Source organism: Tachyglossus aculeatus, chromosome 20, assembly GCF_015852505.1.
Source record: "Tachyglossus aculeatus isolate mTacAcu1 chromosome 20, mTacAcu1.pri, whole genome shotgun sequence".
In the NCBI taxonomy this organism is placed as follows: domain Eukaryota; kingdom Metazoa; phylum Chordata; class Mammalia; order Monotremata; family Tachyglossidae; genus Tachyglossus; species Tachyglossus aculeatus.
In genome coordinates this window covers 4,638,807-4,651,212 of record NC_052085.1, presented here as the reverse complement: position 1 = coordinate 4,651,212, position 12,406 = coordinate 4,638,807, and the positions used below count along the sequence as shown (strand labels likewise).

At 41.8% G+C, this 12,406-nt stretch overlaps 1 protein-coding gene across 2 annotated transcripts in view; it reads right to left on the bottom strand.

Annotated features, from left to right (window-relative positions):
* The window catches only part of PDS5B (PDS5 cohesin associated factor B), an 80,855-nt gene that overhangs the window by 37,393 nt on the left and 31,056 nt on the right, over positions 1-12,406 (bottom strand). For both annotated transcript variants that reach the window (XM_038762207.1, XM_038762209.1), the window contains exons 10-13: positions 8,849-8,994; positions 7,229-7,380; positions 5,489-5,602; positions 2,009-2,090 (exon numbers count right to left, since the gene is read on the bottom strand). In XM_038762207.1, coding sequence (XP_038618135.1) covers positions 2,009-2,090; positions 5,489-5,602; positions 7,229-7,380; positions 8,849-8,994 — 494 coding nt within the window. The remainder of the gene's footprint in view (positions 1-2,008; positions 2,091-5,488; positions 5,603-7,228; positions 7,381-8,848; positions 8,995-12,406) is intronic.

The window sequence follows — 12,406 nt, the reverse complement described above, 5'->3', positions numbered from 1 at the left end:
CTTTAATCAGCAAGCATTTACTGAAAACTAAAGGATCTCTTTCTGCAACCCCACTGCAATCTAGCAGACTTAGCAGCACTATCTATGCAATGTAGAATATTTATGATCTTCCATGAACATTTCAAAATAAAAATCGACTCAATTGTGTTCCACCCCTTCGCTGTGTTATGCTCTGCCATCCCATAATTCATCACAAATTGCTCATCTTCTCACATCTACTTGGGCAGAAAATAATATTATCTTATTTTTTCTCTAGTAGTGTTACTTTTCCAAAACATTTTCCAATCATTTATCTCATTTTATCTTCACAACATCCCTATTGGTAGGGATAAGCATGGTATTGTAATACCCATTTTACAGTTGGGGCAACTGAGGCACAGGATACATTTGAATCCGAGAGTACTCAAAACCTCACAGAGTTTGACCTGTTGCTGCTTTTAAGGCAGCTGCCTTGATAGAAAGTAAGAGACTCCAAGGGGATTGGAGGGAACATCATGGTTTTGGTGATTGTGGCTTAAGTTTGATTTTCCCGCACTTACGGAAATTAGAATTGTAAAGCCCCAGGTGTGCACATCATCAATAAATAATTATTGGGTGTTCATTGTTTGACAAAGCTAAATAAAATGTGATTAAAAGGACACAGTCCTTACCCACTAGGGGCTTTCTAATCAAATTATGGAGAGTAGACAACATTTTGACCCAGACAAAATGAAGTGACATTTTAAAACGCAGACTGGGAGAGATTACATTGTGCTGAGGAGGCGTGTAGAAGTGGAGGAGTGCTCAGGGTAGGTTTTGGCTTCTCTACTATTTTGAGCTTGAGAACTAAACAAAATGTTCGAGCTGGCTTGACACTGTGGGCTCCAAAGCCCATGCCGCTGCTCATTTCAGTTCTCAGAAAGTTCAAGCCAGAGCAAGGAGGCTATGTAGCCCTCCAAGCCACTTTTGGGCAACTCTCTCAGCCATCCCCACAGATTGAAATACAGGGAGGGGCAGTGTGCTCTGATTCATTTCTGTCTCTCTTTCTCTTCTCTCTCTCTCCCTCCCTTTTCTTCCTTCCCTGCTCACCTCCACTCTGCTCCCAATTCTCTCTCTACCTCCCCCCACCCCTCTCCTCTTCTCCCCGCCACTCTCACCAGGTTTTTCTCCTTCCACAAGCCCCCTTTCCCCTTTCAGTCTACCAACACTCTGACCAAGGTACTTTCTGTACTGCTTTTTAAGCCAGCTTCATCTTCTCCCTCCTCTTCCTCCTGTGACCTGGGTTCTTTTCTGTTATTTTTTATTACCCCATCTAATAATAATAATAATAATGATGGCATTTGTTAAGCGCTTACTATACGCAAAGCACTGTTCTAAGCGCTGGGGGGGATACAATGTGATCAAGTTGTCCCACTTGGGGCTCACAGTCTTAACCCCCATTTTTACAGATGAGGTCACTGAGGCTCAGAGAAGTTAAGTGACTTGCCCAAGGTCACATAGCAGATTTATGGTGGAGCCGGAATTCGAACCCATGACCTCTGACTCCAAAGCCCGGGCTCTTTCCACTGAGCCACGCTGCCCCATCTCTTTATGCTCTCTTCTCCCCTAGATACAGACATGTCCCTTTGCTATGAGGAAACAGGAAGAGTGAAAAACAAAACTCATCTAACCATAGTACATATGCTTGCAACAGATCAGGTACATAGGAAAAGGTCTCCTCTGCTTAAAAGATGAAATCAGAGAAACAGCATGTTCTAACAGAGAAAGCATAGGACACAGAGTCAGGATTCAAATTTGAGCTCCACCACGTGACTGCTGTTTGACCTTGGGCAAGTCACTCAACTTCTCTAGGCCTCAGTTTCCTCATCCGTAAAATGGGGATTAAATACCTGCTCTCCCTTTGTCTGACATTGATATCTGTTAGTAATGAACGACATCTACCCCAGCACTTAGTACAGTGCCTGGAGAAGCAGTGTGGCTTAGTAGATTGAGCAAAGTTAAACACAACAGAGAGAAAACTAAAACTTACCTTGGGTTGTTTGATTAAATCTAATAAATCCTTTACTTGATGTCGAAGCAGATTTTGACATTTCCACATTTCATTCAATGCTCTGAAAAATATCAACGAATATAAACTTCAAGGTAAGGAAAGATTCTCAGAGTATGCCCATTAAAATTAAACTTTTCGACTTGTACATAGCACTCATTACCGAATTATTTTAACAAAACATACCTAGTTTTATCGGAGTAATCTATTCCCACATAATTTTAACTATCTTGAAAACACCTGTCCGGGTGAGACTGACTACTCACTAGTGCCTGGAGGGATACCTTAATCACTTAGTACAGTGTTCTGCACACAGTAAGCGCTCAATAAATACGACTGAATTGAATGAATACCTTACCAATACATTGAAAGCAACGTCAGTCTATCCATTGTCATGTTTCCAGAGCAGACGTAACCGGTTTATTGAAATCAATCCATATTTGTGTGTATATATTTCTAGGAAAGCATAGTATGACTGCACATTTTGACTGCACATGTATTGAACTCTCCTGAGCGCTAATTACAATGTTCTCCACACAGTAAGTGCTCAGTAAATACAACTGATTGATTGATTGCACAACCATCCTTCCAAACTTCTCCTACATTTAATTTATTTTTAAAATACTATGGGAAAGTGACTATTTATTCTTGCTGCACTGATGTTAATTTTGCCCTCCAAGTGGACTCAAAGTAATTTTTACCCTTTTAAAAGTAATTTATTTCATTTACAAAGCTATGGGTTTTAGAATGTCACTGGTTTTTTTTTTTTTTGGCTGTTGATTTCCTAGGTATTTATTTTCTGAGAGGCAAGTAGGAAGGCAAATGATAATGAGGTATGGAAATTCAACAGCAAGCGATCACTCCCTTTAAAACAACTTTTTACATACTGATTCATTGAAAACTGAATCCAACAATTGCTTTCATTTATTTTTCATTTTCTTCTATTTTAGCTTCATAAAAAGACACAATTTCAAGGTCTGGGACTTCTCCCCTTGAGGCAGCTGTCTAGCTGCCCACAAAATAGTGTTTCTAAGGCAAACAGCTGGCTTGAAGGCTGCGTATTTCTTTGGAAAATAAATCCAATACAACGTACACTGAACTGCATTCTGTGATTCCATCAAGCTCTTTAAGGAAAAGTAAATTTTCCCAACAACCCACAGCAAAGCTGATGACCACGGCACTGCCAGGCATGAACAAAATTCCTCATGGACCCACTGGGTCGATGAGTCCCAGCAGGCTACAGGGGTGATGAGGCCGAGCCAGAGGCTGCTTTAAAGTTAACACAGCAGTCTGACTGTGCCGACCAGTGGGACCACAACCAAGGGAAACATATCCTGCTAAAAAGTCAAGGGAGAGGTTTTCGGCAGAGGAATGGCAGGGTTTAAAAAATGAAAAACCAATTTCGCAGACAGGCTGGAAAACATTTAGCGGCCATGTCTCCTGGGCCTCCCAGAAACAAGAAGGGAGGCGGAAGGACCATGCTTGTTCTATTTTCTGACTTCCCACCACAGTACACTGCCATGCACTCTCTGTGTATTAAGCAAATATTAACTGATGAGTTAATGCTGAGTGGAATAGAAATAGAGCAAGATCAGTTGGTAGTTGGACAAATGGCATAATGAGAACTGGGAAAGGGAAAAGAAGAGGGGCGAAGGGGAGGAGGAAAGGAGAACAGGATCAGAGCATGGATAAAAAAAAAACATGCAAACCCTGATCTCAATTCTGTCAGCTCTGTGCTCTCACTCAGACAAAGCAATCAAGCTTCAAATATTTGTGAAGTTATGTAGCACATGGCATTTAGGAGGCGAGGTCACCTTCGCTTCCACAGACTGTTTCTCATCCAAGGCCAACTGCCCCCTAGGCCCAATGCCAAGTTGCCTAGAATGAATTCTCTGTTCCTAGGAAGGAGAGAAGTCGAAAAGCCCTGCCCCTTTCAAACTCGCAAGTCAGAAGCTACTCAGGGGAGAGACCAGAGTATACAGACAGTACTAGCAAAAACATCCCGCCCAATGGGTAGGATGCAGGCTGTGATGCAGAGAGGTGCATGCATGCAAACACCCAGAGAAGCACGTGAAGGCATGTTTACTGGTGGGCACTGAGGCAGGCATTCTTTGTTGGCCACAGTAGGAAAAGAAGATGTGGTCCAACAGCTTCTCTGCTGTCCCAAGATGCCATCTAGAGTGCTGAGTGGAGGAGAAAGCACCAGACTCCAAACCAGAGGAATGGATGGGAGGGAACTGGGGTTTGCATGAAATGGAGGAGGAAACAGAGAGGGAGCAGACGGTTCAATTCTCCACGATTGCCGCCTCTCAAGTAGCCACCGGGGCCGGAACAGACTCGTCTTGTTCCCACAGCTGTGATGGAAGCAGTCTGGAGGGCAGGTCTGAGCCTCAGCCCATTCCCATGGGGCACAGGACTACAGCAAGCAGGGAGTGTTCCAGCTCATCAGCCTTCTAGGTATAAAGCTAATCAGGCTCTTAACAAACGACATCCTGCCACTCATACTTTATAGCAAGCCTGTGGGGGTAGGGAGAGGAGGAAAGTGAGATGGGAGAAAGAGACAGGCTAAGAGAGAGTGTACAACCCTCACAGTACTCTATAGGTCAATTACTAGGAATATTGGATCTTACAAAATTGTTTCTTAATTTACTCACCGAAAAATATACGGTTAGATTTGGATTCTTCATCATTTTGACCAGCATTTGTATAAAATATATATCACACACTTAGAAGAGAACTGGAGTCATCGGTCACCTCTCGGTTAATCTCAGTCTTCCTCTCCCATTTCCCTCACTGCCTGATTTTTAGTCTCTTTCTTTCAATCCCTTACTCTTAACACTGCCACAAGCACCTTCAGAGTAGGCTGGGGTGGAGATGGTAGAAATGCAAAAATGAGCTGCCAGGAAAATCCACAGCTCCCATCTCTCAGAGCTCCAGCGTGGGTTGAAGGGGTTGGTGGGGAACAGACTCAGTTCCACTAGGTAACTTCCTGGAGCTGGAGGAATTGACTCAAAGACAGAAGACATTCAAGGATCTTAAAAGCCCAAGAAATGCTTCATCGGGTCAAACCACAAGAGATGCTTGGAGAAAGTGTGATGGCTCATAACCCTGATGTAGATTTAACAACACTCTCAACTGGTATCCTGGGTTGCAAGGGAGTGGGATGTGCTTGGCTTCAATTTTTGATCTTGGGGTGGGGCCAACCAAATCCCCTTAATCTACCTTGAGTCCCAAATGGGCACATGCTTATCCTTGTTTCCCTTTCAAGTCAGGTAACAACACTTCATTCCCAGCACCAGCCGTGGCCTTGCTCTCTGAGCTGATTCTCTCTCGTGCCTCATCCCTCTCTCCCTAATCCTGTCTTAGGAACAACATAGTTGTAGCATAGTTCCAGTACATTTGGCAATCCCACTAGAATCAGTAGAGAACAAGACAAGGTAATCATCGTGACCTAAAACATACTTCACAGCATTCATGTCCAGTGTAGCGTAAAGATAGTATAAACATTTCATTCGTTCCGTCGTTTCCAGATTGTGAGGAACCATGTATTGAGCAAAAATACGTTCCACAAGCAACCTGCAAGAGGAAATTGAAAAGAAATTTAATCAGTTAAAAAAACCCCAAAATCAAAGATTAGGTTTAAGATTTACACTAAGGACAGATAACAAGTAAGCTCAGTCTTTATATGAATTACCACGACTGTGTCTGGATGTAGGGGACATTAAAAGGGAAACTAACAAACTCTAAGACTGGGATCCTTTGACAAAGCAAGTGAACTTGAAAACTGGAGAAAGCTTGCTTTCCAATTATCCTGCCATTTTCGGTTTCCAGTTTCAGGAAACTACTTTCCTAGACCATGGCTCCTTACTGAGAGTGGGGCACTGAAATCGTCCAACTGGTGAGAGGTGTTCAAGTCTGTCACCGACTCTGCTTCCTGTAGATTTGTCCCCCTCTCCTTCCCCCCCATCTTACCTCCTTCCCTTCCCCACAGCACCTGTATATATGTTTGTACATATTTATTACTCTATTTATTTATTTATTTATTTATTTTACTTGTACATATCTATTCTATTTATTTTATTTCGTTAGTATGTTTGGTTTTGTTCTCTGTCTCCCCCTTTTAGACTGTGAGCCCAATGTTGGGTAGGGACTGTCTCTATATGTTGCCAATTTGTACTTCCCAAGTGCTTAGTACAGTGCTCTGCACATAGTAAGCGCTCAATAAATATGATTGATTGATTGACTGATTTGAGGAAGGGGGCTGCTGCCCCTGTGCAATTGAGAAGGGAGGTGGGATGAGCAGTCCTGGCCCTCAGGGATTTCCGGGATTGTCACCGCTTCCACAGACAATTTCTTCCAATACAACCTCGGTCACCGGCAGCTCAGTGGGAGAGTTGTCGACAGTGGAGGGAACCAGAGGAGGCAGTCTGCCTCAGGCTTCCAAAGCTGAAGCTTTGCCATCTCAGGTTGGAAAGTCAAACTGAGTTCTTCAAAATCGATGCCGCTCAATATCACTTGGGGTCTGGAAAATTGGACCGAGAAGGGCCCCTCTTCCAGGAGCCAACTGTAGACCCAAGTAGCATCTTGGAGGGCTACACAGCGTAACGCCCTCTCGAAGAGAGAGAGCTCTAGATCACCTCTAGACTTAAAGTGGCTCCTTGTATTTCACCCCAACTACTTACTACACAAGAAGTGCTCAATAAATACCACTGATGGCCTGATTCATTCATTCATTCTATCGTATTTATTGAGCACTTACTGTGTGCAGAGCACTGTACTAAGCGCTTGGGAAGTACAAGTCGGCAACAAATAGAGAAGGTCCCTACCCAACAACGGGCTCATAGTCTAGAAGGATTGACTGAAGTATCTTATCTACCTCACCCAGAGTGACTGGTAGGTTTAGTTTATGGATAAGCAGTAATTTAAAAACCTGACCATCAACACCATGGGAAAATTTGTATTTCTACTGCCTGAGTTTCAACAATCATCTTCACAAATTCTGGAACACTTAATTTAGCAAATAAATACATTTTAAAATAAATCAACCATAAAACGTGTTTTTAAATGGGTTTGGTTTAAAACAAAAATAAATGTCTACTATCGATTGCTAGGATCTCACCCCTAGATTTATTCTTTGAACAAAAACATTACAATGGATGTAAATAAAATTTTACATTAATGAGACCAACTGCCCAAACTTACCTGTCATCAATACTGTTTTGGTAATATATATGTAGCAATTTGTCCTTGATCCATGAAATCTGTTTTGCAGCTTCTTTTCCTGCTTCTGACTGTAATGAATATTTTTTGTATATCTGCGCAAGTCCCATCATTGCTTCTTTTCTTACTCTCCACTAAAAAAAATTACATTCTTTTAACTCAAAACCAAAAGACTTGCCATGATATGGAACTGGGGAAAATGATACTCGGAAGAGCTTAATTAATTTTTTAATATTAAGATGGCAACTTCGTGGCCTAGTCGATAGAGCACATGTCTTAGAGTCAGAAGGACCTAGGTTTGAATACTGTCTCTGCCACTTGTCTGCTGTGATCTTGGCTAAGTCACATCACTTCTCTGTGCCTCAGTTACCTTATCTGTAAAATGTAAAATGTAAAAAAATCTAAACAATAATTTCATCGGAAAGACTCTAGTTAGAAAGCAGGCAGACACAGTTTCTACCTTCATGCTACTGAAAAAATCTAAATTTTCTATTGGGACTGGTTTTCTAATCCTAGAGTTGAAAGACCAATTAAATGAGGTTTTTTTGGTCTGCTTCATTTGAACAATATTGAACTGCCTGTCTTCGGGTTTAGCAGCTTTCCCAGCTTTTTAATATAGTCAATGGATCACCCAAATCGATTAGTACCAAGAGTATGTTCCCTGTTTTTTAACATGTTCAATGGATCACCTGAGTCCATTAGTACCAAGAGTAGGTTCGGATAATCCAAATTTTGAATAATTGACCTAGTTTCCTCTCCACGTAGCCAACTGAGACGTCAGGGAGGTTGTGGAGGCTGGGGGATAATGAATAAATAAGGAGCTCTGGATATGGCCACCTTTTCCCCATCGGGAGGGGGAGAAGGGGACCAGTCCAGTGCTATTTCTGCTACTAGCCTGTTGGAGTGAGGGAATGCTTCCGCTAAAATTTGGCTTGTTTGCTGTCTACTACAGGGGTGAGAAAGAAACTAGCTAATTGCAAATTAGTTCTGCCACATGTCTGCTGTGGGACCTTGGGCAAGTCACTTCACTTCTCTGTGCCTCAATTACCTCATCTATAAAATGGGCATTAAGATGGTGAGCCCCACATAAGACATGGAATGTGTCCAACCTGATCAGCTTGTATTTACCCAGTGCTTAGAACAGTGACTGGCATATAGTAAGCATTTAATACCATGAAAAAAATAATAAGAAGCGCTTATTCTCCTGCTCCTTCTCTTGAACTGAAGCTGAGTAGCAGCCACTGCCATGAATCCCACACTTTTCCTTTATCCTCTCTGGTGGGCCAGCATAAAGTGAAAGAGAATTAGGAGAGGCTCTTCCAAATTCAATCTATTATTTCAACAATTCAGGAATTGGCCAGAAGGGACTGGAGAGCCCAAGATAATTAATGGGTGCACCACAGTGTGCTGCGCTTGTTTTGATAAAGTGGACTTGTAACAAATTTGAAAGACATTCTAATTACATCATTTTATCTGAATTTCATAATATTTCTAAAACACCTTAAAGTCAACTGTTTAAAGTCTTAAACACGCTTATATCCATTTCAAATATTTTGCAGTTAAATCAAGTAACCAGTGGTCTTAAACTGCATGTCCTCTTACCCTTTTATCCAGTGTTCGCTCCCTCACAAAATTAAGAAGGTGATCATTGACGAGCAAAAGATCTTTTTTAGCTGCCGTAACTATAGACACAATGACATCATGTCTAATGGCTTCTTCAGGATCATGTGATCTCACCTTAAGATATTCTGAAAGAGAAAAATCACTTTAACTTGAAGTTTTTACAATGTCCAAATCTACAGAACTCCAGTTCTTAAACTCCTGATGCTACATTCTAAAGGAGATGGGACAAGCTAGATCTGCGTCTTAATGGATTCTTTATTTTATTTTTTGCAATTTGGGGGTTGGGATGCCATGAAAAGTGGAAGTTGTTGGGTTCAGAATAAGTGAAAATATTCACTTTTCTATTCATTAATTCAGGAACTCTTGGTTAAGAAGGTGGGATTGATAAAGTGAGTTTTAGAGAAAGGTTCAAGATAAATTGGCCAACACCAAGAAGGAGCTCCAATAAAGGAGCCTCAGCAATGGAAGTGGATAGAAGGACAAAGGAAAAAGAGCCAAGGTTCACAGAAGAAAAAAGGATTGAGATTATGGAGGCAGACAGAGATGAAGTAAAATGAACCAGCATGAGCCAACTGCCAGGATTTTGAAGTCCAGATGTAGAAATTAAATTGTAAAAAGCCACTGGCCAATATACAGGAAAGACATGTTTTGTTGTTTTGCTTTTTTTTAAAGAGGCAGGTGAGTATTCCAGCAGAATAGAACAAGACTGTAAGATCTATGAGGGCAGGGATAATGTTTACTTATTGTATGGAACTTTTCCAAGCACTTAGTACAATGCTCTGCTCACAGCCAGAGCTCAGTAAATACCACTGCCTGGATGAGAGATGTTACTGCAGTTCTCCAAGATTCATGTCTTTCTAAATAATCTGTGAAAGTGTGATGACAGCAGGGTACCACTCTGGAAGCCAGATACCCTTTCAACTCACAGTCTTGTAAAGGTTCAGAAGCTGCCTCCCTTCAGAGCAGGCACCTTAACCAGAAAAAGATGAGGCTCTATCTTCTCCATAGGTTTGGTTAGGGAACAAGGGATACAGGGAGTAGCTGGGGTGTTGTGGGGGAGGGTGAGGGGTGAAAGGGTTGAAAGCCTTCTCCGCTCCCATTTTCTAACGGAGATGGAACACTTGAAAAGACAGGACAAAGACACCACCCTTAAGAGAAGGCAAGTGGGGGCTGGTGTGATCATTTTGCATATCTACAAACCTTCAGAGAACTCAGTTTACTCTAAATCCCAAATATGGAAAAAGAACACTCAAGTTGCTTGCTCTATTAGATGCCATACCTGCTCGCAAGAAGGCCACAGGATTAAGGCTACTAAAATGGGTTCTTAAAGACCAGAACAGGTCTTTCTCCTAAAAGATGAACCCAAAAACACAGTGGTTGGCCAAGGGAAGCAGAGTAGACCATATGGTTAACTGCACATTTCTTCAATAGATATGGTGCTCTGGACCACTTGGGTGGATGCCCACCATCGTTAACAAAAACAAATGAAGTCAGTGGATGATTCAGATAGTGAAAAACTGTTTTCCCGACAGGATGGGTTCACAGTACTATTTTATTTTCAAAATCAGGGAAGCAGCCTGGTCTAGTGCAAAGAGGAGCCAGATGACCTGAGTTCCGAACCACTTGTCTGCTGTGTGGCCTGGGGCAAGTCACTTCACTTTCCTGTGCCTCAGTTATCACACCATCAAATGGGGATTAATACTGTGAGTCCCATGTGGGACAGGGACTCTGTCCAATCGGATTAGCTGGTATTTACCCTAGAGCTCAATACACTATGTAGCACACACTAAGTACTTAAATGCGAAAAAAAAAAAAAGAATCCTCACAGAGGGGAGGTTGCTCATCAGTGTTTTAGCTCATCAAGGTTCCCCAGTTTGAGGCACAGCACCAAAACAAGTGCTCCAGGAAATGAATTCTGGGCCACAACCATGTAAGGACCTCAAATTGAGGCTTAACAGCAGGTGAGAATAACACACCTCTTGTGGGGGAAGTGTTCCTCATTGGCAGGATTAAACCCAGTAGCTGATTATCCCCAAGATAAACGTGAAAACATGGAGGTAACTGTTGGTTGCGTCCTAATGGAGGACCCTCAAAGATCTGCCTGAGTCAAGTGAGAGAAGTACTTCTGATAGAAAGGCATGACACAAATGGATCAATGCTCTGAGCCAGCACCAAAGACGGAATCATCCCTGTTTCTACGGAAAAGCAAGCCTGGGGCAAGTTTGCTGGCTGCCAAGATGATTCTGGACATTCTGCCCAAAATTCCCAATGCCTACACCTCAGCCTACCCAGAAGTAAGGCTACTAAGGCAGCATCCGTGGACACGGATGCTGAATTAAGTCTTCCCTTTGGACTAGCTGATGCCAACCACATTCCCAGGAGAATCGGGCCATAAGACAATGAGAAGAGAAGAGAGTTAAGGTAAAGACTGAAAGTCAGTTGTAGATATTCTGAAGAAAAAAGAGAAAGGCATCAGTATAAAGGCAACACTTTAGCCAGATCTTTAAAAAAAATGGTAGTTTGGATCCACAGTTTAGATGAAGTCCAAAGGAACCATGAAACAGACTGGAATGCTATATATTTTTTTAAATGGCAGCAAAATAGGTGTCTGACATTATAAAAATTATTCATTATGAACACAAATTCTAATATAGAATAGTGACCTTTCAATTTAATTTTGGGGATACTTTTGTTCTGAATTTTCTTCCATCTCATTTCCATTAAAACGATTCATGACCACTCCCAAGCCATATGCATTTTTGGCAAAGATAAATGAAAACATCAGCCAGATGTATTATGTTCCTGCTACTGCTGCATCTGCGATACAAGCACCAGAGTTCTGAATTTTTCATTATGAAAGAAATTGGTTTGAAAATTTTTTGTCTGCAACCTTCGTTTTCCTATGTCACTTCTGGGAGAGTCTCAGCATTCCAGAGCATTTAAGAGCCAAAGCTAGGAACATTTTCAGCTTCAGTAAGAAATTCCCTAGAACCTTTCATGTCTCTCCTTAGAGCTTACATCCTGCCCCATGAAAATCAATTCCTTTTAAGAGATGTGGAAATATAAAAGATGAATTCTAACAGCCCCTTAAATTCATAACTTCATGAAAAATCAGAATGTTTGGAATCCATCAATGGTAATTATTGAGTGCTTATTGTGTGCGAAAGTGCTCGGGAGAGTACAATATAACAGAGTTGGTAGACATGTTCCGTGCCCCCAAGGAGCTTACAGTCTAAAGGAAAGGACCAAAAGGACCTTAGGGTCAGTTAAACCACCCTCCTGTCTCTAATTTAGGGTTTGTGAGACCCTAGGACGAGGGCCAAATTTGCCCCTCCAAAAGAAATAAATAAAAAAACAATCACACACAAACAGTTAGTGGGGTAGTCATCATAACCAACTCTACCAAGTGTGTAGGAGACCCAGCAAAGAACTCACCATTTTGGCTATCTCCTCTACAAAAACATATAATTCATTTTTCACACTAAGAGAAGGTAGCAATGCAACAAAGGAATTTTTAAGCACCAACTTTAAGCAGTG